General features: G+C 50.2%; 1 protein-coding gene across 1 annotated transcript in view; it reads left to right on the top strand.

Moving 5' to 3' along the window:
* ANTXR2 (ANTXR cell adhesion molecule 2) overlaps positions 1-24,167 on the top strand; it is a 77,327-nt gene that overhangs the window by 39,550 nt on the left and 13,610 nt on the right. Inside the window, exons 11-16 of the mRNA XM_038136784.1 lie at positions 1,426-1,504; positions 3,741-3,836; positions 8,222-8,263; positions 8,847-8,942; positions 11,831-11,998; positions 12,812-12,892. Of these exons, the coding sequence (XP_037992712.1) occupies positions 1,426-1,504; positions 3,741-3,836; positions 8,222-8,263; positions 8,847-8,942; positions 11,831-11,998; positions 12,812-12,892 (562 nt within the window). The remainder of the gene's footprint in view (positions 1-1,425; positions 1,505-3,740; positions 3,837-8,221; positions 8,264-8,846; positions 8,943-11,830; positions 11,999-12,811; positions 12,893-24,167) is intronic.

Here is a 24,167-nt window from a genome sequence, read left to right as displayed (position 1 = left end):
TGGGACATGCAATCCCGGCTGGTACCTATTACAGCTAGGAACGGCTACTGTGTTGCAAACAGCGAGGAGTACAATGGGCTCCAGCCCGCTGGGAAATCTTTGCTGTTTTACAGAATGTTTCATACAACCCAGTGAGCTCAAGAACATGCCAGGGTCCCCAGGATGCCGGGGAATGATCTTTTGCTTTAGTGTGGCTTACGTGTTTTATCCAGGTGTGCTTTGTGTCCCCGTTTTGCTCCATGTGCTGGCAAAGACTATCTCCCAAAACAGCATCGTTCCTCAATAGTGGCATTCCAGGCAGGACTCAGAGGGCTGTCAGGGCACACAGGGCTGGTGGGGCAGCTGCAGGAGCGTGTGAGCAGCTCAGCCTGGGGGTCCTCCTCTGCCCCCGGGGAGGCAGGAAACCCTCCTGCCCTGCAGTTCCAGGAGTGTATGGCCAAACCTGAGCAGAATCCTCATGCTGGAATTTCCCCCAGCATTCCTCATTACAATGCCAAAACAAATAATTGGAATGAAAAATTATAAAAAGCACTGCATCTTAAAAAAAGTCATCATTGACCAGAGTTTAACTGTGGTTTGATTTATTGCTCTGCAAGGGAATCAAATAGGTTTGGTTCTTTCACTGGTTCTGATTCACTTATTGCAGTGAATTCCAATTAGAAGGAAATTAGGGTTATTCTTTCTGTTGGATCAATTATTCAGAACAGAGATCATTTAAAAATGAGTTTAGTGGAAGCAACTCACTTGATTTTTTGTTATAACTGAAGAAGAAATGAGCCAAATTAGCTAAAATAGCTTTGAACTCCATATTGACTGCAGTGTTTGTGCCAGAATAGAAACTCATGACATATAAGAACGGTGTAAATGATTAATCATTTTAGTTCGTGGATATCTACATTTTTATTTAATTACATCTATGCATAACATAAACTGTCTGAATCCTGGGAATCCAAGCCAGAGAAGCTGAGGAGTCTTATTCTGTTTAACATCCACCATGTGTTGTTTTCTTGTAGGGTTAATTTGTAAAATGTAAACCGCATACTATTTGTATGCAGTGTTCGGGGCTATTTATAGCAAGTCCTGACCATTTATAATTATCCGACATCTTTAACCATAATGTCTGTGTGTGACTAAGGAGATGGTTACGGAACAGACAAAACAATGCTACTTTTACAGCTGAACTTCAATGTATTTTATGGAAGATTTTTGGGAGTATTATCTGCTCTGTGGAATGGGGAAGGGGTATTCTCTACTTGGACAGCTCTTTGTCAAGGAGACCAAACTTATTCCCAAATAGGAACAAGCACAGGCTTCTGTTTTCCCTCTGAGGACACTCCCTGTGGAGCAGAGGCTCTAGGTAGAGCAGGTATGAGCCTTTCTTGGCTCTTCCATGGCTGCTGATGTTTCTTCTTTGTCTCTTGGCAGGACCCTGGAGGTTTTGGTGAGTTTAAATGAAGGCCAGTCTTTCATGTCCAGCTCGTTAACCATCACTGCTTCCGAGTGTGTAAGTGAATGACTTCTGTAACTCCTTGTAAAATCCCCACACCCCGTTTCTCTTTGGACTTCGCCATTGCAAGACCTCAGAGCACAGAACCTCTGCTTCCACTTTGCTGTGCAAAGCTGTGTCTTTCCAAGTACTGGGAGGCTTCCCTGCCCTCAGAGACCTGTCCTGAGCGCCAGGCGTGACAGTCAGCTGGGTCCCATTCCGGCATGGCTCTTCCCCGAGTAGGACTGGAGGGAGCAGATGGGCACAAGCTTGGCCCTTGCGCCTGTGTGTGGAGAGAGGTTACAGGCCGGCAGAGGGGCTAATGCTCTGTAACTCTGGGGCCTGAGTGAGGAGTGTAGGCTCTCAGCTCTTGTTCATCCGGGGAGACAGCCTGTCTAAGCAGAGGCCAGAGTGTCCCACTTACACCTGGGAGTGAGGCAGCGTGAACATCCTGCTAAGTCTGATCACAGGTTATAGAAGAGATAAAAACTGCTTCTGGGAGAGACCACACACTTGTGCTGCCAGTGACTGTTCCAACTTAACACATGTATTTTCTACTCTCACATTTTTGCTGTCCTTTAGTTCCCTTTGTATTACACAGGACAGCTGGAATTTATGGAGGGAGACACGAGCCCACTGTGTTGAGCACGTGCTGTGCACGTGGGCCTTTAAATGTGTCTTACCTCAAGCGTGACTGGAGAGCAGCTTTTCCATTGGGCGTGGAGCACAGAGAGAATCTCTTTTGCCCATCACCACGCATTGCTCCCAACAGGATTTCTTTGCTCATAGATCAGTAACTGAAAAGAGAAAAAAGGACATTTTTATTCTATTCACTTAAAACCTCACCATTTGTGCAGCTGTAGAGATCAGAGATCCAGTGCAGCCCTGCAGTTTGAGGAGGGAAGCCTGACTGAGCTGGGAGCCGAAGGCACACACAGAGCCCAAATGGCAGTTCTCTGTTTCAGGGCCTGTCGGTGGGCAGCATGCCAGCCGTACGCCCAAGCAGGGTGGCTGAGGGCTGTGCAGCACAGGAGCTGCTGCAGCCTGCCTGCACTCAGCCCTTGCAGAGAGGGCAGCACACGGTGCCCCTGTAAGAGCTGCCAGGAGTGCACAGAGAGGAACAGAAAAGCCCTGACGCAGAGCAGCTCAGAGCGAGGTGCTGGGCACGGCCTTCCCACGGAGCTGCATGGCAGCTCTGCTGCTCTGTGCTCACAGCCTGTCCTGGCAGGAAGCAGAGGGGTACACATGTGCACGGCAGCAGGAAGAGCTTCTCAGCAGCCTTTTTTGTCTCTTTCTGCTTTCTGCTCTTGGCCTGTGCTGCAGCAAAGGCAGCTCCACACAAGAACTGCTGTTTCCATAGTAGCAGATGGGCAACTCAAGAAATGGGTCACTGCTAGAACTGCTCACTAATTCTGGGAGCTGAGCAGCTGATGGCTGACTGGGAGATGAGTTGCAAGTTACAGCCTCCCAACAAACACGTTTCTGCAGTGCAAACAAATAAAATCCCACAGCATTAGGCACCCAGGCACCACTGTACCTGTTTGCCTCGCTGCACCTGGGATATGGCTCTGTTCCAGACCCATGTGCAGTGGAGCACCTCTGGGTCGGGACTCCTGACTCAGTGTTCCAGTCTTAGTGGTCCTCTGGGTCTCTCCTTTTTTTCCCAGTTGAAGTCCGAATAACTTTTATTTTCCTAGAGATGCTGTTGTATCTCTGTCAGTGTTGTTCTAAAAGCCTGAAGTGTAGGAATAAAGACACCCCCAGGAAGTGGGTTGGAGGTGTGGGAGGTGGACTGCTCAGTGCTGTAGTTCAAGTGTTGCTGAAAGCAGGAACACTCCCTCCTTCAGTTTCAGGCTCCCGCAGCAAGGCTGCAGGGAGTCAGCGTGCCACAGTCTGTGCAGGAGTCTGGGCGATCAGCACCCAAGCCTCACAGGTGTACTGTTCATAGAGGCGCCCTAAAACCTTCCTGCATGCTCCCCAGTCCATGTGTGAGACCTGGGTCCTCACGGAGGAGAAGGGCACCTCTGTGTTATCCACAGGCTTAGGATGAGACTTCCCCTGTCGGTGTCTGACGGCTCATTCCCTAGCAGGCAAGGGACTCTCTCTTTTCCTCAAGCTGGGCCTCATTCTGATCTCAGGGCTGTAAGTTGTACGAGTTCTACATCAGAAGGAAGGCCCTGAGCTGAGCAGAACTGTGGCTGGCTTTCGGTGAGCGGGGGAGGCAGCACTGACGCTGTCCCTGCTGTCTCCGCAGTCCAGTGGCGTGGCAGCGCTCATTGCCGTCCTCGTGCTGTTGCTGCTGGTGGCGCTCGGCCTGCTCTGGTGGTTCTGGCCCCTCTGCTGCAAAGTGGTGAGTACGGACCCTGGGGAACAGCCCCTGCACCCTGAGCCACGGGTGGGAAGCACAGATCCTGAGGGAAACCAGGAAAGGGCTGGGGAGAGTAGTTCCAGCACTGGGGGCTCCACTGGGCACGGCCCCGCCTGTCTGAGTTACACGCACAGGAGCCAGCATGGTGCTGTTACTGGGAGTGGGGTGGCCTTAATGGTGTGCAGATGTTACCCTGAAATCAAGGACCACTTTAAAACTGCTCTCAGGAAAATTGGTATTTGTAGTCCATTATGGGCTCTCAGGTTGGAAATCCCTATTTTTTTCCATAATCCCTGCACACATCCATCTCTTTATCTGAGTGCGCTCTCTATCCTCACCCCAGCAGCAGCAGTGTTGGTCACTTGCCTCCTGCCATTCCTCTCCGGGGGAGCAGGGAAGTTTATTATTCATCCAGCTCAAGAACAGTATGGAGGACTTGGAAATGGAGATGGCTTCCCTGGTCTGGGTTCCTGTTCTTGTCTGGGGCTTGTGGAATGTGGGGCAGAGAGGAAGTGGCCTTCTCACCTGACCGTACTTCAGCCCTTGTGACCCGGGGGGTCCATCGGGACCCTGGCTGTCCAAGGGCAGGAAATCTCAGCCTCCATCTGCACCCTCACAGGCTGGGCTTCCTGAGGTGAGAACAAAAAGCCTCGCTCGTTTTCATTCTCCACAGCACAGGGCCCACAGAAATCCAGGAAGCTTCCTGTTAATCACCTTACTTCCACTTCGTTTCGTACGAAGAGCCTCCCTGTGGAAAAGGAACATTGCAAATCAGTAAGAAGCAAGCTCCTGGTTTTCTCATTTTAAAAAAAATCTAACCTTGATTCATAAACCAGATTCATAAGTTACAATTCCTACATGAAGCAGGCCAGTGAATAGCTCTATATTATCAATTTTCAGCCTTATAAAACCATAGTTCTTCAAATGTTTGTGCCCTCTGTGGTTCCTCCCACCTCCTGTGGATACTATTTTGTTACTTCAAAAGAAAAGGTAATCTTAGGCCTCTTTGCTACAGCACTGCTGAGTTCCAAGCTCACATGCTGTTGCACTGAACCTGCTGCAGAACACTGATCCTTCCTTCTGGTTTTGCTGTCCCTCAGTCCCTGCCTTTCTCTCCTGCACATGAGGCTTGGACATCCGTCACCTGGAAGGGCCGCTTGTGGCTTTGTAGTCCTGGGCTTGAGGGCAGTGTCCCTGAGGAGAGAGGCAGCATTAGGGCCAGGCAGGACCTGCTCTTCCCTTCCTCTGGCTCTGCTTCCCTGGTTTCCTGGAACAAGGAGCAGGAGCACAGGAGTCAGATTCTGATGGAAAAGAGAGGTCCAGGGTGCTGTGGGCAGAACAAGCGTCTGTAGCCAGGCGGGTGTGTTTCCCCCTGCCCACGGGCCCGGCTCCATCCTGGCTGGGGCTCAGTCTCACAACGTTCTGTGGTGTGAGTCCATTGGACACTCAGAGGGTGGGGCAGGGGGACTCCTCTTCCTTTTCCTTCCTCGTCCCCCACTGTCAAGGGTTTCACTGTGACAGTTCTGTCACTTGTGCCTCGCTGTGGAACATATGATTGCAACAAGCTGGCTGTAGGCTCTGTGCTGACATCTCCTAATGCCCACATCATGGAGCGGAAGAGAAGTGTTAATGAGTGGATCAGAGGCACTGCTGCCTCAAGCACCAACTTCTTTTTTTTAAATGATTTTTAAAAAGAAATCAGCTCTTCTCCAAACTCAAACCTTCATTCTTTGTGACTCGCTAAATGAGATGGAGCTTTGCCCGGAGAGGCCGATGGTAAAACCGATCAAACTGAGGAAGCAGCCCATCTCTCCATGAGGATGATAAGACAGCAGTGTTATTCAGAGGCTTCGTCATTGAAACAATCTGAATCCAGCTTGGGGAAAGTGAAATTACAATACTCAGCTCTTCCTCTGTGCAGTTCTGTGTGCTGCTCCATGCAGAGCTGCACGTGTGCCTTGGATTTCTCTTTTTCATAAACAGCTTTCTACTGATTTCACTTGGAATATCACACGATTGAAAAGAATCCTTGTGTGTGCACGTGTGATTCGAGTGTGTGAGTGTGAGAGCCTGTGGAAGCATAAGGATGCAGGCATTGACATTCCAGTGCTGTCAGCAGGGTGAGGAGCTGCTACTCAAAGCAGATTATTTTCTCACACCACTGTCACTTTTAAAACAAGTTTCATTTTCTGAAGCCATTAGAAATAACAGCTAATTAATGGATTGCTTGGCTTTAAACTGAATTTCCCCTCAAACTTTAGCGAGTTCAGGAGCTGGCACAGGATTAGATCCTCCACTTGAGGAGATGAGCAAAAGCTGGCATTGCCTACTGCCTTAGGAAGCCACAGTAAGCTCAAACAAGTCAGGTTTCCCTTGATTGTCCAGGGTGGGAGCTGTGATTCCTACATCCCCAATGGGCTTAGGGCCCGCAGGAATTGCATCCCTCATCGTGGAGAGGTTTGCAGGGCAAAGCTGTCTGTGCTCAGACACATGTGAGGCTTCAGAGTGGCACAGCTACAGATGGGGAAGGGCAGTGCCATTTCATATGGGTGCATTCAAATCCACCTGGGAGCACCTTCTCCAGTACAGCTGGCAGGCCTGACAGAGACAGAGACCATGTTGGGATGATCGTTAGGGACCATCATCCCAACGGAAAATGGTGAAACGGAAATAAGGGCAGAAATTAAGTAAGGTGTCCCTTCATTGAGAGAAAGTGCTGCTCTACTGTTTCCAGTCTCCTAATTGCTTTCAATGAGAATTAAATATCTCCAGGCTTTGGAAAATCCTACTCAGCATCCAACTACCTCTCAGGATCTGTCCCACAATCCCTCTGTGTTGCTGTTTCATGTAAAGTCAGGGTAATGATTCCAGTGTGGCTCTCAGGAATGTTTCACTAATTAAACAATTACTTTCTGTTAAGTATGCTGGAAACTCCTGATGACTGGGAAGAAAAAGTGTTCGGAGCTGTTTAAAGAAAAGTAATGTCTGGCATGGTTTTGCAACATCCTAACAGCAAAGGGATGTCTCAAAGCTGAAATCCACAGGTTACTTTCCAATCCACCCAAAGCACTCTGAGCTTGACATGAGCCCTTCTGTAACTTAAACCTGAAGGGCTGTGGAAAACTGGTTCCAGGGGTGCCATAAGTTATTTCTCCTATCGGGCAGAATTCCTTTATGCACTCCTGGAGGTCCACAGCCTGTTTAAGCAGTCAGTAGTAACTATCTGGGTGGCACTGATAACTGAAATATAAATCAAGATGGAAAACTCTACTGATCAGAAAAATATGTTTCTTTCGTGTATTATGCTGACCTTCTGCAGTGGTAGTGTTCATAGGCAGTGTTTATTGAAAGTACTACAATTAAATAGCACAGAGTGAATAAAGTAAGGCACATTTCAATTAAGTTACTTAAAACCTGTATTAGATTGAGTTGTTTGTCAGCATGCACAGTTTTGCATGTGTTTGTGTAATATCAAGGCATAGCAAGAACGGACTCCTTGATATTCATGGTGTACTTTTTAGTCATTTCCAGGCAATACCCATGCCCAAAATATGGCCCAATGTCACCAAAAAACTTACCAAGATTAGCTTGCAAACCTGCTTTTCTCATGGAGGAACGCCTGTGAGTTCTGTTTTCAGCCAAATCAGTGAAGAGGGTCCCTTGCCTGCCTCTCCCCTGCTGGGACTGTCAGTGCTGGGCATTCTCTGAGCTTTACAGTGTGGATATGACAAAGGGAACAGGAACAGACTGTAGGGAGATTGATACGGAGGTGTAAGAAATGCTCCCGGGAGTGGGCTTCACCCGGAGCAGTGTCAGAAGTGTGGGAGTGTGACTGCAGTGCAGGCACTGCACAGTCATGGAGCTGGGAGGTGGGAAATGTGAGGGCTGCGGAAGCGTCCGGGACATCCAGAGGTGAAGCCTGAGCTGCCAGAAGGAATTTCACACTTGTCACTGGGCCAGAGACTCCCCAGCAGCACGGCAGCAGCAGCGGCTGCTCGGCCCACGGCTGTGCAGGACTTCACACAGGCCTCGGACGCTTTTCCTCCGGGATTGCTCACGGACTCTGGGGGGGGTCTCGGCACTGGCTGTTCCTCACAGCGGCTGAGGCTCATCCGGCCAGGAAGCGCGGTGGCAGACACGTCTGCCCAGAGTGTCTGCAGGCCAGGGATGGCAGGTCTGGCAGACGGATGGTGGTCATTTCCAGAAGGCCTTGCTGATGGATGCTCAGGGGAGCGGACCGCAGAGGCTGCCAGCTCGCTGGCGGTCATGGGGGCTCGGGTGGAAACAGGTCGTTCTTAACCGTGGTGTGTTGCCTTTGGCTGCTGCCAGGGCAGCACCTTATTCTTTCCTATGTTTGGCTCTTTCAGGTCATCAAGGATCCCCCTCCACCTCCGTCAGCCCCGAAAGAGGTATGGTCTGATGCTGCTCATTTTACCACACTGCTCTCACAAGGAACCACTCCTGTGCTTCCCTCCGCCCTGCGTGTCCGGCTCCTTGTCCGAGTGCTGCCGGAGAAAGGACTGCCATGGGGGAGGGGCCTTCAGTGGAGAACAGGGTTGCTAAAGTCCAGATCCCTGCTCTCACAGATCTGGATCTCTGGCTCTCTCCACAGGCCTCAGCTCAGTGTGGCCTGAATTAAGCCCAGATCCACAGAAAAAGTCACTTAGGGCCTTCATTCCAAGATAGCCTTGTTTTCCACAGTCTGCACTGAAAGCAGAAAGCTTCCAACATCTAAGGATTAATGTAGGACTTAGGCAGCGTTTTCCCCCTGCTCTGTCATTCCAGACACTGAGGAATTCCCCTTACAAGGGAATTCCTCTCCCTCTTACGGGCAGTAATGCACTGGAGGCTCTGCTGTCCTCAGTGTTTGCACCCCTTTCACAACCAACAGGGTACGCTCCAGGAACTCCAGTGAAATACACGGAAAAGACATTCAGTGTGTGGGTGTGGAAGCATTTTTTAAAAGTAAACACCATTTGAATGTACTTGCAGGAAGAAGAACAGGAGCCCTTGCCTTCCAAGAAGTGGCCCACGGTGGATGCTTCCTACTACGGTGGACGAGGAGTTGGGGGAATTAAGAGGATGGAGGTTGGTATGATTTGGAGATGGCAGTTCCCTCAAGCACGAGAGCTCTGAGGCTGCAAGTGTGGAAACAAAGACTTGACAGTGCACTGAAAATACAAGGCCATAATGTGTGCTTGTCTTCCCACTGGCATAAGCCTTGGAAAATTCGTTACCATATCGAACAATTCTGACCTTGCCTCTGAAAGAACAGCTTTCAGTAGTTCCATTTGACTGGGACTTTAAATAGCTGCCTCAAGACATGCTCTTTCCATCACGCTAATGAGAAAGAGAGAGTGAGAGCCTTTTCTGCGTGTTTTGGAAGGAATTACAGTGAAACATAAGTCCCCCAAGTGTGGGCCAGCCAAATGCGCTGACAATGGTGACGCTGAGGAGAGGCTTGATCCCAGAGGGACTCGCAGCGACAACAGAGCCTGTCTTTGAAGAGACACGATAGCATCATGTTAATTAAAACAGAATGAAGAATGTGCATCCTTATGGGCACATCCTTATGGCAGGTTTTGTAGTCAAGTCAGCCTATATGGAATGTGCAAAGCACTTCCTAACTGCAGTCCAGGAAGCTGTCTCTGTCTGAAGCACCCACCTAGGCCATACTGAGGTGTCTTGATGGAACTTTAAAGGTATTGGCCTAATCAGCTTTGCTCGAGTACTTTTTAAATGCAGAGGCAGAACATGCAGGTTTGAAGCTGTGTCGCTTACATGCATTTTCTTCAGCAGTTCAGAATTGCTAATTTAGAAGAGCTTCAGATTTCACAAAAAGCAAACATTTTGTGCAGTGTTTTTCAGAAGCAAACTAGGAAACGCTTTCCAACATCGAGAATTACAAGCTTGGATTTGAGGGAAACTATGATAGCCTCCAGGAGGGGCTCCCAAATGGGATCCTGCACAATGGAGCAGAAACCTCGTGAACACAAGTGACATCAGGACCACAAAGAAAGACATGTTCAGCCCATGGCAAAAAATGCAAACGAGGGTAGAAACTGATGATTAGGTTAGAAAACCTTTTCATCTGTGGTAGGAATTTTGTGCAGGACTAAGGGCTAAAGAAGTTAACCAACTGAAATTCCTGCCAGCGTAATCATGGGCCCTTGAAAAGAGGCCCCTTCTGTGGGGCTCAGTGGCTCTGTCTGTCCCCGAGACCCCAGAGCAGTGACAGGTCTGGCTGGGCACTGACGGTCAGTGCCTCTGGGTTTGAGTGGGGAGCTTCACCTCTGCCCTGCCGTGTCTGGGACGGGCTGGGAAGATGGGCTCAGGCTGTTGGGAGAGCAGGACACGCCTCACAGCTCTCCCTGGCTCAGAAGAGCACGCTGCTCTTTTGGGGAGCTGGGGCAGAAGCAAGAGAGAACACACCCCAAGGGAGGTTTTTCTTACCTGGCTGGTAAAGGTGGTTTCTGTGCCATGGCCAGTGACACACGTGCTGGCCCAGTCATGACATTTCTTCCATGTTTGCAGTCCATGTGGCAGTGGAATTATCTGGTTTTTATTGCTTCTCTGGCTTCTTTTCTTCTGCCGTTCCTTCAGCAGCCTGATTCCTCTGGCAGCTTCCCTTTCTGGAGAGGGGAAGGGACTGAACCATCACCCTTGCACTTCCTACTCCTGGGCTGGGGCAGGTACCCATCCACTCCTGCCTTCCCCACTGGCTCCACCCCTCTGTGACAATCCCAGATAGCTTGGGCGGTGCTGTTTGCTTTCCTAGCTCTCTCTTTTGGCATTGCTTTAAAGCTTTGTGATGTCATTGCCAGACCCCACCTCTTACAGTTAATTCCTTTTTATGTCAAAATTGGGTGGTCAGACTCCACCACTTCTGGTTTCTTCTGGGTGAATTGGCTTTTGTCTGAAGGAGAAGGTAATTTTTCCAGTGAGAGATCCACCAGCTAATGGTTTTAACAGTGTTTAAAATACATTTCAGCAGCCACATGACAAGCCCTGTAATAAAAGTACCATGGATCACAGTGAAAGACACAGGTGTACAGGGGCCTCCTGGCAGGCCAGATGACAGCAAATGGCATGATGATGGCAAGTTTTGCTGAAATGATCCAGGCCACTTTCACTAAAGACTCTCAGTCTTTTAGCTGTTCCTTTTTGGATTAGAAGGGAACAGCCTTGTCCAGGCTCGTTTCTGTGTGCAGTACAGCAAACACCCCTGCTCAGATTGCTGCAAGGTGAAAGAGGATTCCTGCAGCAAGGTGAATTATTCCTCTTAGCAGGGAGGTTTTTCCATGTTTTTCATCTCCAGAGCGCAGTGAGTGCAGCCTGTATGGGAGTGGGAATACGTGTCTGTCTCCCTGGCAGTGATAACCCTGGTTTCCTTCTCTTTCAACTCTATATATATTTTATACACTTGGAGCACTGTAACATACACAGTTAACATTAACATACACAGTGTTGCATGTTCTGCATGCACTTAGGCAGGGTAGACTGCTTCACCTGCACTACTCCAGTGTGTATCTTCCTGCAGGACCACGTGGAAACCTGAGCAGGTTCAGGGAGCTTCTGCTCAAACTTCCCTAAGCATCACAATAAATCTACACCAGGCTTCTTGAAAACTCTGGGTTAGGAGACCTGGGTTCAGAAGTCTTGCCTTTCATGGGTGCCAGATCAAGGTCTGGTACTTTAGGATAAATAAGTGGAAATTGTATTTTTATATCATTACTTAGAGAAGATTTCACAGATCCCGTCGCCCACGGGATAGGGCAAGATAGGATTTTCTTTCACTACTGAGACTTACCTACAGACATTTACCTAAGACTATTGTTACCATAATGAAGAGGTAGTGTTATCCTCAATACCTCCTCTCTTGTTTATCCAGCACCTCTTCCAGATTTATCCTCTGCTATTTGCAGCAGTTTCCCTGCCCTGAAGTGCACTCACACCTGAACTCTGCCTTTCCTCAGGTGCGCTGGGGCGACAAAGGCTCCACAGAAGAAGGGGCCAGGTTGGAAAAAGCAAAGAATGCTGTGGTGAAACTGCCAGAAGAACCAGAAGAACCTTTTCACCCTAAACCACCTAAACGAAAGCCTACCTCACCAGCCGTGCAGCAGAAGTGGTACACACCAATCAAGGTATGTGTTCAGTCTGTGGTACCATTTGTTACTAAGGGCTGGATTCTTTGTGCCTCATGCTGGCTGAGCTGTGCGTTACTTTCCAAGTGTTCCCATTCAAGTGTGATGTGCTATTCTCGAAGGGAACACCTACTCAGCAGGAGTGGCAGGAGCAGTTTGTAGCCCTAAATGCAATACTTGATCATTACTGCCACATTCTGTTTGCCTCCTCTTAAAAAGGGACATATTGTACAGTGAGAGCATTAAAATCTATGGGGGCTTTGTTGGCTTAGTAGAGCTAATTAAACCCAAAACTGCACACTTTGTAGCTGCTACACTAGGTTTTAAACACACATTGTCATGGCAAACCAAGAAAAGCAAAAAATTATATAAAACAATGTAATGCAAGAATTCTGATAAAAAGCGAATTGTTCTATCTGGCTCATAAGAATGGTGCTCTGAGTCACCTGCCAACAGAGCACAAGCACTGCCTACAGGCAGAGCGTAGGTCTGTAAATACCTTGCCGTTAGGTGTTAAGAAGGAAAACACCCAGGTGTAGCTGGGACTCTGGATACTGCTGTCTTCCCAAGCACCTGCGAGTCCTTTCTGAGCCCCAGAAAGCCCTGAAGCCATGATGTCCAGACACACAGGCAAGGTCTGGAACCATGTGTGCAGAGCGGGATGCTCCTAACCGGCTCCGCTCCCCGGGCAGGTGAGTGCCCTCCCTGGCACTCCAGGCGGGCAGGGGCAGCACCGCAGCGGTTGCAGGGGACGCAGGCCAGCCGTGCGGGTGGGGGTGCTGCTGCCCCTGACTGAGCCCTGTGTCCCCGCAGGGCCGGCTGGATGCGCTGTGGGCGCTGCTGCGGCGCCAGTACGACAGAGTCTCGCTGATGCGGCCTCAGCAAGGAGACCAGGTGAGTGCGCCGCGCACGGCCGGCCAGGGGCCGCGCCACGGCCCGCGGGGGGCAGAGGGACACCGGAGTGGCACGGCGGGAAGGGAAGGGAAGGGTGACACACCGGGCGCTCTGTGTGGTGAAAGGGCTGTGGCACCAGCCTGGATGCGTGGCACTGGCATGGGGCTGCCGGAGGCAGAGGGAGGGGTGCTGGATGTGGTACGTGCTCAGGTGGAGAGCAGGAACACAGCCACATGCAGGGTAAACTCTTGTCACAGACACACAAATCGCTCTCAGACCCAGCTGTTTGTAACAGCAGAGGCTGACAATAACGTCCATGCAAGTTGCTTCCTAGAGCTTTGCAATTCCACACCAGTGACACCTTTCACAGAAGAAAAAGGTGAGGAAATGTGTTTCTCAGACAGTCCTTTCTCCTGGAACATCTGTGGCCACTGAAAAAGGGGCCTCACCCCCAAACACTGCTGAGGGCACAGCGCTGCTGTTTGCACCTCTGATAGTGAAACCAGATCAAGTATTTTTGATTGCTGCTCCTCAGGAAAGTATCACATTGAATGTCAGTATTTATCTCCTGCATCCACTCAGCTCGCTGTCTGTGGCACTTGGGAAGAGCCACAGGAGCAAATGCTTTTCTTTAAACAGGATGGCAGCAGGTCACTGTCACATACTCCAGGGCACTGTCTATGCACCTTACAACATGAAGGCCACACAAAAGGATGAGAGGGCTGAAGGGGAGGGAGTTACATGTGGTCGAATGGGAGGCAATGGGAATTTAGATTATTTTCCCGGGATGAAGTTTGGTGCTGTTCAAAAGGATTAAGAGGTGAGACTAAGGTGAGGCAAGTGTTGGAAGCAGTTAAATGGCCAAGTGCCCTGCTGCAGGTGGAGAGCACAGCTGGATACAGCTGTCAGCGTTGTTACCGTGGCAGGTTAGGCACTGTTGTGACATGGAGCAGCAATAACAACAGCAATCTACACACAAAAATACATGGCACAATACAGTTTAACAGGTAAATACAGTGTAAAGATGAACATAGAAGTGGTGCCTTAAAAGACTAAAAAAGTGTGAATCAGGCCCTGATTTAGGCATTTCTGCCTCTAAAGGCAGGGAGTTACTGTAAGGACTGCCCTTGGGGCAGGCTTTGCTGAGCCACTGAGCAGTCAGATACCTGCCTTCCCTGGGCCTGTCAGGAGCAACACTGGCCAGCACCTTGGCTTGTGAACAACAGAGTGGTAGCTCAAGGGAAAAGGAGTAATATTTGTGCCTAAAGGAGCGGTGGGTCAGATGTGACCTGTGTCACTGCAGAGTGCCGTTTCTGTCTGCGCAGTGTTTGCTGTCTTGGGGAAGAAAATGGTATCTTTTTCCTTGTTCCTAATAACACACTGGGTGGAGATCCCACGGTGGGCCCCTGGTGTGTGTCAGTGCACGTGTGTGCACAGGGACACACACACACACACACACACACACACACACACACACACACACAGCCGTGGAGTTGTTCTAGTTCATCATCTTCCTGTTACTGTTTAGGAACTTGTCAGTTCCATTTGTAAAAGATCTCACTGCTGAATTCGAGTGCTTGATCAGGCAGCTGAAGTTTAGGCATGAAGTATCAAAGCAGAGCGAGCAGTTCGTGCCTCCCCGCGCTGTCCTGCCTGTGCCGTGCGGCAGGCCGTTCCAGGAGGCTGCCAGGGAGGCTGGAGCCCCGGGAGCCGCGGCTGCCGGAGGCGGGCAGCGCCCAGGTGTGGGCACACGGAGCAGGCTGCGGGCACAGCTGTGTGGCGGCCGCGGGAGCGCGGGGCAGGCCGGGGCACGTGGGGCCCGGGGGCCGCAGCACTAAAGGTAGCACGGCTTGGACACAGCTGCTCCCCGGCTCGCCTCAGGCACAAATCCAGAGATCCAACGCGGGCTGGCTGTGCTGGGGGCCGAGGACACGCAGCCACTTCAGAGACAGCTGCACGCCGCGGCAGCTGCGCCGGGCTCCCAGTGAGGGATGAGGACAGCAGGTATGGATCGAGGGCCCCACAAACAGCCTCCATTAAGCCACGAGCGCTTTTGAAGGGCTCCCATCAAACAGAGCAAGTCCGCAGCAGGAGATTTCGGCTGCAGAGCCATGTGGTGTTTTCTGCGCTAACAAGGTAATTTATAAATGATGCATTACCCTGTGTCTGTGCTCCTAGCTAGACTTCCTTCCTTTTTTTTATTAAAGGGGCAAATAAGACTGAGCCGCAGCAGCCCGGGCTACTCTGATAAACCAATTCAGTGTTCAAGGGCCTGAACTGAACTTCTTTTCCCAGGAGTCTGGGGCTGCCCAGTAACATAGCCTGGCACAGGGGCACAGCGCCAGCCTCAGGGGCCTGGTTTTTCCTCTAAATCCTTGTGTTTGTTTTCCAAGTCATAGTGTAGCATCATCAGCAGTTTGGATTCTTTGTCTGAGCTTGCTGCAATGTGATGGTGGCTGAGACTCTGTTCCTGTGTGCATTTATGCACACAAACATCTTTAAGTCCGCAAATAGCCCGTGGCACTTGTAGTGAAGATTTTGTCCTATCGGGATGGAAATAGTCAGTGGTAAAAGAAAGACTGTACTTCATTCTAGAAGAATCAGAAGAGAGGAGAACTACAGAATGCTTCTACCTTGTACTTCCATGTACAAACCAGCCTTTTAAACAGGAAGACACTTATTTTAGCCTGTTAGTATTTACCTGCTTTAAAGGTCTTTTCTAATAATGGCTGCAGAGTTACCACAGACATCTGTTTAAACTGTTACTCTGCACAACACAAAACTAATACGTTCTGCACGTGCAAGATGTGGCTAGCAGTGCTCCCTCCAAAAGGAAGCTCCTGGTCACTGGAGTCATGGCCTCTCCCTGTAGCCTGAGCTGCTTTCAGGAGGGTCTGGCTGGCTGCCTGGCAGGTGCCCATCCCGACTAGAGTGGCTCTCCTGGCAGTCAGATTTGCTGTCAGTCAGTGGAAGCGGGAGGGACCATCTTGCTGAAGATAGGATGTTGTGCTGGTGTCAGGAGAAACAGGGATATTTTCCCAACTACGTAGGCAGTAGTTCTTGGCACTGCTTCCCTTGGTGCAGATGAGTCTGCTGCTCTCTTAAATGAGCCTTCGGGACTCATCCCTCTGTGAGCATTGGTAGGAATGAAAGAGCAGGAAGAAACCAACCTGCCTGTCAGTTCCAAGGCCATGTGGCACGGGATAGCACCTGTGGAGAAAGGAATGCCACTGCTGGGGGCAGCACGGATGTGCCATAGGTGTCCCACAGCTTTGCTGCCAGCACACGAGCAGTGCAGCCTCCCAAGCCAAGCCAAAGGAAACCTTTCCCTGGGCGGGGCAGGGGCTGGTAATCACCAAGTGTTTCACTGCGCAGGATTCCCAAGCAACAAGCACATTTGTTTTCCTCATCCTCACAACACCTTTCTCACGGAGTGAGCTGCAGTAGAGTGATGCACCAGGCCTGTTCCCCTGCCCAGATTATTCCTCCCCTGTGAGCTGGCGGCACAGGGCAGCTGTCCGAGCGGCTGGCCGGGATTCGGGAATGGCCGCTGAGCTAATCTCCAGGCTTTGCAGATGAAGGAGGCAGCAGATAACAGGATTAAAGTTTCCCGACCCAGGGTTTTCACAGCCCGAGACGCGGGCGGAGGGGGAGACAGAATGACTTCTGTCATTAATCTTAATTGATTGCCAAGAGGTTTTTAATCTGGCTTATTAATTAGGAAGGTCCTTAACACACTGTCTACATATCAACATCAGATGCTCTTTTGGGACTTTGGGGACATATGGCCTATCTATATTTACATTCACACAATTTACACATACATACATCGCTGTATGGGAGCTGCTCGCACGGGTAACGCGCACGCAGCGCCGAGGAAGCGTTTGCATTCACACACTCTTCAGCAAAAGGGGATGGAAACGAAAAAACACCTCGCACAAAGGTTACATCCCCACACGGTGAACTCCCACACCTCTGTTTATATTGATATGCGTATTAATCCAGATCAATTCTATGTGACATTTATCTAGATTAGCGTTCAAATGGCATTCTTGGTTTGGCAGATTTAAGTGAGAGGTCCCAGTGTTCTTCCACAGCGACATGGCATGTGGTAAAAAGTCCAGGCTGTGGTTCCACTGCCATTTTGGAGGAGATCAGCACAAATACTTGACAGAACAGAGTCAGGTGATGCTGTAAATAAGTGACCAGAGCCACAGAGGCTCTGAGATGGGAGGCGGTGACAGAATGAGGTGAACAGAACTAGGCTGGTTTCCGTGTCACTTCACTGGGCTCTGCTCCTCTAACCAACAGCAAAGGCATGTGAAAACACCTTGGGAAAGCTGTTTCTAGAAAGTGAGTTTCTATCTCACCTGGCAGGTGTGCTGTCACCGGCCAGAGCTGTGTCAGCCCGAGCTCGTTCAGTCACCCAGGGTGAGTTGTTGCAAACCTGTGGTAAACTGCAGCAACTGCAGTTCAGAGGATGCTCAGATGTGCCCACCCAGGCCCTGCCCAAGCTGGGGCTCTAAAGCCTGTAAGCAGTTGCGCACGTTAATTCTTTTATACACAACATTATCCAAAGGGAGGCAGGGGATGGGAGCCGTTTTCCCCTACAGCTCTTCAAAAGTTGGGAAGAACTACAGCACACGTGCTGCTGGATGTGACTGCTGCATGGGAGAGGCAGACAGTGAGGAGAGAGAGAGGATAAGTGATCCAAAATAACATTCATTGCCTCCAATCCTTTTACTGAATTCCCATAATTCAACATTACTTTTGTTCTGAAATCAGTTTTTGCATGTTTAAGTGCATTCTGAACTATAGATCCATAGAGCATTAACAAAACCCCCATAACACTTCAGTTGTTTGCATTTTAAACTGGCCAGGTGTTCGCCAGCCAGAACATTTCCTGACCACTGACTGAGGGCCGGCTGTGTCACAGCCTCCTGCACTTTAAACACAGGCTCCGAGGAAGGTAATGCAAGTGGCAGCGATGGTTACCGATGCTGCTCCCTGTCACAGAGGGTTTGTGGGTGCACACAGGTCTGTCCCCTCCCAGTCACTCCAAAGAGAATTCTGTAACTTCTAGGAACTGGTGGGCAAATGCCACATGAGATCAACCACTGCAGTTCAGGTGGGCTCAGCTCCTGCCAGGCTCCAAGCTGTGCTGGACAGGTGACCAAGGAAGAGGAGTAGTGTCCCTGGCCTGCAGCCTCAGGACAGATGACACGTCTGGCTGTGAACACAAGCTTGGGGATGGGGTGACAGCCTCCCTAGGACAGGGCTTCCCTGCTGCAACTTCGTGGCTGCTCTGGGGCTCGGTACTGCTCCTTCCTAGGCAATGGTTGTTCCTCAGACACATTTCTGTCTGCAGTTTTCTCACACAGCCTTGCCCTGTCTTTATTTCTTAGTCCAGCAGGCCACACGCAGCAGTGTAAAACAGCTTGATCCAATGAAAAGGGAATTAGATTTTCTTGGAGTTCATTATCACCTTTTTTCAGTGGAACAACAGAAATTCTTTACCAGTGTGAAATAGAAGTTCCCTCTCTGGATGCAAACTGTGCATCCTCTCTCTGTGCAAACTGGTGCCTGTCTGAGCAGAGAGGAACTGAGCAAAGCGCACAGGAGCTTGTAGCATGTTTTGTATCTTTCTGTACTCGGGTAGATGGATGATACTTTATTTTACAATTTAGTAAAACATAGAACCTACTAAAATCTGGAAAGGCTGTAAAATGATGAGCAGAATAAGCATATTATGATCCAAAAGAAAATTGGTTACTTAGAGTTGAACACTCAGAGCAGTGCTCAAGGGTGCTGAGAATATCACTCCATTCTGGGAAGATGTTCCCAGCCCAGCTGAGCACCCCTGTATTTGGGAATCCCCCAGAAACTCTGAGTAGTGCCCCACTGCTCACCCAGGAGAGACAGAGAGGATGTCTGAGGGCACCCCCTCTTCCAAGGGCTGCTTCGCTGCCCTGTTCCCGTCCGTTTGCCCCCTTGGGGAGCTGTGGGTGCCTGTCTCGAACCTGGAGTCTCTCCCACAGCCCAGCCACAACCAGTCACAGGCCATTTGCTGCCATGCCTTTACTAAAACAACATCTCTAGACAAAGGCTCCCCAGTGAAGTGGCCAGGGCAGCGATGGGAATGCTGGGAATGCCCCTCCCAGCCCACCTGCTCCCACACAGGAGCAGCCATCGGTCCCCTCTGGTGACATGGCCGTGCCCCAGCAGGTGGTTATAGGTCATCGGGACTGATGAGCTCTGTGATTACGGCGGCTCAGTAAGGTTTTTTCCTCTCATACCAACATTTACAATAAAAAGGAAAGGTGTTTGAAGGATTAGGAGAATATAATGGATAAAATTTTTCCATTATACTTAGGAATCTGTGCATTAGAACTATGGGAATTCTCTGAAAGAAGTCTTCCTCTTTCCTTAAATTTTTCCTGTGCTGTTTGTAATTAAGGCCCTTTCCTCCCAAGCCAGCCACATGCCCAGCTGGCACTCTGTGAATGCTCCGAGGCACTCTCAGGGCATGTTTGATGTCAGTCTGTCCTGATTTATAAACCCATAAATGCTGTGCTTAGAGAAAGGAGAGTAATACTAGGTTTTGGCTCAAAGAAGTCAGGAGTAACGCAGTGTGCTGTGTCCCCCCGACAGCAGGGAGGACGTGCCTTCCCACTGGGCCCTGGCCGTACATCCCTAAATGCAGTGTGTCCTCTGGGGAGAGCAGCTGGGCTCTCCCGAGGGATAAGGGGAACTGAGGCGCATGTGCAGAGGTGATGTGAGCCCCAAGTAATGAAACAAGCCCGTGGCCAGAAGGGGGAAGGAGAGATGCCCCTGGTGAGCACTGAGCACCAGCTGGGAGCAGAGGGTTGCTAATCCAGGTAAAGGGGCTCACAGTGCATTTCTAGGGGATGAAAATGGGAGAGTTCAACTGTGAAAACAGTGACAAGGGCATTTGGGGCCCAAGAGGAGCAACATAAAACAGGTTTTCTCCCATCAATACACTCTTACTTGTTGCGGAGCTTAGGGCACAGAGATTTCACCCCGTACATGGACACAAGCCAAGCCAAGTCAGATCTTACACCAGTCTAGGATGAGCTACACAAACCCCCGCATTTATCAAGGACCGCACTGCTCAGGTGGAAAGTTGTGGCACGGAGGCTTTGTTCTTGCGATGGCTCTGAAGAGCAGTTTTGTGAATAACTGCTTCAGCTTCAGCTACTGCATTCAGGCTGAGCCACATGGCACCCACTGGTAGCCAGGAGAAACACTGAGACTACCGATGCCCTGTTGTGTCCAGTGCGTGCTCAGGGACAGCGTTTGCCGTGCTTTTGCCAAAGGCTGCTGTCACTGGAGATGGCCTGGGAAGGCCAGTTTGGTGCTAATGAGATGGCTGGGAGAAGGGAACAGCAATAGCAGCGGGAAATGGTGCTCTGGGCACGCTGCCACTCTGGGATTAGGGTCTGTCCCAGACCTGTCTGACATGGCCTGAGCACCTGCAGAGCCCTCAGCGTCTGCAGCTGGGCACCTTCCTGAGCATCCTCCCCCTGGGGAGTCCCGCGTGTGCAGGAGCAGCAGGAGATGCGTCTGATCGGGAGGTGACATCGGAGCACGCGCACGGGGGTGACCTGACCTGCCCACACCTGCAGTACAGCCGTGCTGCCCGGTGCCAGGGGAAGGCTGCGCTTCCTTTGGCACCAGGGCTACAGGTCTGTCTGTTTCCATGGTGTAAGTTGGGTCACACGCACCCCAGCTTCCTGAGGCTGATATTTTCAGATGTGCTACTCAGATCTATTTTAAGGGTTCTTCCCACTGCAAGTCTGTGATGAGCATTAGAGCTTTAAAGCACTGCTTTGGGAAGCTATTATCAGTAGGTATTAATTATTGAACACTATACCTTCTGGAAAAGTTGTTTCATCACTGGAAAGTGACCTTGCTAGAAGAGGCTGAGGGAAGGAGAGGCGTATGGTGCCTCCTGAGAGCAAGTGGAGTGATGCGTGGCAAGAGAAGACACTAAAGATTTATTGTCTGTGGCAAAAGAAACACAGATCTCTGCTTGTGCAGTAAGTGTTTTTGACATCATACGCCATAAAGAGTGATTGGATGCTGTAGTTAAAAAGTGTTTCACTGAAGGGAAATAATAGACATTTTCACAGTGCTGTATCTATTAAGTGTCCAACTGTGCGGCTGTGCAGCTGGGCTGGCCCTGATAACTGCAGTGTTGGAGTTCAGGCAGTTCCGAGTTAAAAGGCAGCTGGATCCTGAGAGAAGACTGAGAATTTATCTCTCTTGAAAGAAGATCCCTTTTGACCTTGGCTGGTACAGGTTCTTATTGCCTGACAGCACACCACTGGACAAGTTCAACATCAGCACTGTTTGGACGTCTCGCATGGAAATGTCACTTAATAACGTGGCCCTGGCCTTTTCCCTGGAATTTCTTTTTCCCAGCTGTTAGTGCAGCAGTGCGCTCGTCTACCAGTGACACTGGGAGTCGGAATTCTCCCTTTGCTCCAGTGGTTTAAAAACCCCAAGAGAAACAGGCATTCAGTTTAAAATAAAAGCTGGGGAGAAGCCAGAACTCAGGCTCACCTCTCACCCTGTGGTTGCCTCTGCCAGGCTGGAGAGCGAGGTGTGGCCAGAGAGCTGCTCGATAAATCATCATTAAGTCCACGTGCAAATACAGCAGCCAGGCCCAGGCGCACAATTAGGCACCTAATTACGGTGAAAATGCAACCGCACACTTTGCTACACCAGCCCCGTGGCCCTGGGAGCCGGCCGGGGCCCGTCCCTGCCCCGGGAGGCGATGGGATGGCACCTCTGGAAGGCGTCCTGCGAGGGGCAGAGGCGCTCAGACAGGAGCCTGCCCGGGCACAGCCCGCGCTGAGGTCGCTCCTCCCGCCCACACGGGGGTGATAGTGACGGAGGGGACAGGCCACAGCACGGCTGTGTTACCTCTGCCTCTTTTTGCTGCAGTTTCTTTTTCTTCCTTTCAAAAAGGCAAAGAGGGGAATACCCAGCCAAGTGTGATCCGTGATTCAGATGACAGCTTATGAGTGTGTGACTGAAACTGCAGCGAGGCTGATTCCAAAGGAACATTCAGTTTAAAATAACGCTGTCACTGTTCAGGGACAGCATTTTCCATATGAAAATGCCTGATCTGGGAGTGTTGTCAATGCCATGATCCTTTGGGGGGCAGACTGTTCAGCCACTGCTCCCACTGGCAGGGCCCACCTGAGAGTAGCTGAGGCCGGGCACTGGGGGAACAGCTTTAGCCTGTGCTGCTGCCTGCACAGGTGAGGTGCCACCACTGCCTTCAGTTCTGCTTACCCATGCCAAAAGTTTTCAACCTGGGCTGGAACGCTTAGCAGCCGAGGGAGGAGCCCAGTTCCCAGTCACGAAAAATGAAGTGCACCTGTCCTGTGCCTGTTCAACATCCTATGATGCATTTTCTGTATTCTTACATCTTGTAAAACCAGCAGTCCCTTCTCCTTGATAATGTGCTGGTAATTTCTTGGAAGGAATTTGAAGGAATTCCTTATTTGGAATTGAAAACTTATACTAAAGGTCTGAGAATAAGGCTTGTTGGAGAGAATCTACTAGCCAAGGAGTGAAGATACAGTCCTACATTAAAAAATCACAGAACTGCTAAAATTACTGCACTTTTTAGTTTTAAAATGCATGTAATTTGTACAGTGTGAAGTGCTGCTCAGTGGAACTCTGTCTGTGTCAGGGGATCTTCCTTTGGTTTATTCTGTGAGCACAGTAAAACCAGGATTTCTGTATGGATTCAGGAGGAGAGGCTACCTGGGCCTCATTTCTATCCATTTTCCCCCCAACTGCCACGGTCAGGCCATCAGCTGAGAGGCATTTGCGTTTCCTTCCTGTGCTGACCACCACTACTTAATCGTAAGGAAAGCATCATTTTGCTTAGGAAAAGTGCAGTGTTTCACATGTTTTGCAATTTCTCACCTGTGCTTCCAAAGAACGGCTCCATGTCCCAAAATCCCACCAAAAAATCCAGCACCAGAGCTGGGAAGTGTACTTATATTTGGGAAAGCCAGTTTCACTGCTCTTGGATCCAGCATATGTGCAAACACAGGGTTATTACCTGGGTTAGAGACACACCTGCACTTGTAAGCCCTCGCATCCCTGTCTCAGGATTTCCCATCATTTATACCATCTCTGTGACAGAGGAGGAACTGTATTTTCTGATTGCCACTACCAAGTCTGCAGTGATTTATTCCTACAGGCTCTACCTGAATTAAAATCTTAATTAAGCTTATGCCACTTTTTTCTTCATTTTAATTAGGAACAGCCAAATCACTTGTCTGGGGGAAGGAGAAAGAAAAAGATAAAGAGCAGCAACACTTTTTTGTGTTCTGTAGTTGTATTAATGAAGGCGTGGTGAGAATGTCCTCCCACAGAGGTACCACAGGGCTGCACAGGTAACACAGCACAGCCAGTCCTCCTCAGTCTTCCACAGAAATGCTTTCCCTGAGTGTTTCCTGGTGTCATTTCACACCTCACTTCTAGAGTCCTCACTTCAATAAGACTCCAGGAAATGACCCATCACAGCGCTGAGTTTTTGGTGCAGTCACTTTGAAAACCCTGTCAGATCATCAAGTCTGGCCACTTGCCCAGCACTGCCAAGGCCACCACTGACCCACGTCCCCAAGTGCCACATGCACAGGCCTTGGAACACTTCACGGAGAAGCATCACTTGTCTGGTCTGTCCTGCTTGTGTTCCACCTACGGCAAACCACACACAGATCACACAGGCTATGCCTTGAGCACATTAGAGATTCGTACTAAGCTCTCCTAACTTAGCAAATGCTGCCATCGATGAAGTGTAAGTCCCTCGCTTATAGCAGGAAGGGGATTTTCATGTGCCCTCTTTCCGTGTTACCCGCTCCTTTCTCCCCAGCCAGCCTCTCCAAAGGCTGCAGCTTCGCAAAAGCGCAACCTGGTTCTTTGCGTGGAAGCCCTGGCTGAGTCTGTGTGCTCCTCCACAGGGTGGAAGACTTTTCCACACACTGCCCCACAGGGCCTGTGGCAGGGAAGTGGCCATTCCACGAGTTCCCCTGGTCTGCAGGGGAATGCACTTCCACCAGCAAAGCTGCTGTGGCAGGGCCGGGGCTCAGGCTTTCCCAGGGCTTCATGGGGCAGGAACTGTCCCAGGGGGACCTGGAGGCTCCCAGTGCTCCTGTGGATCTCCTGCTCAACATTTGCATGCTGACATTTTCTACTTAAGGGGCCTTTTGGCATCTCTGGCATTAAT

The sequence above is a fragment of the Motacilla alba genome, chromosome 4 (assembly GCF_015832195.1).
Source record: "Motacilla alba alba isolate MOTALB_02 chromosome 4, Motacilla_alba_V1.0_pri, whole genome shotgun sequence".
NCBI lineage: Eukaryota > Metazoa > Chordata > Aves > Passeriformes > Motacillidae > Motacilla > Motacilla alba.
Note: the sequence above shows the minus strand (reverse complement) of the source record. Positions and strands in the feature narration are given on the sequence as shown.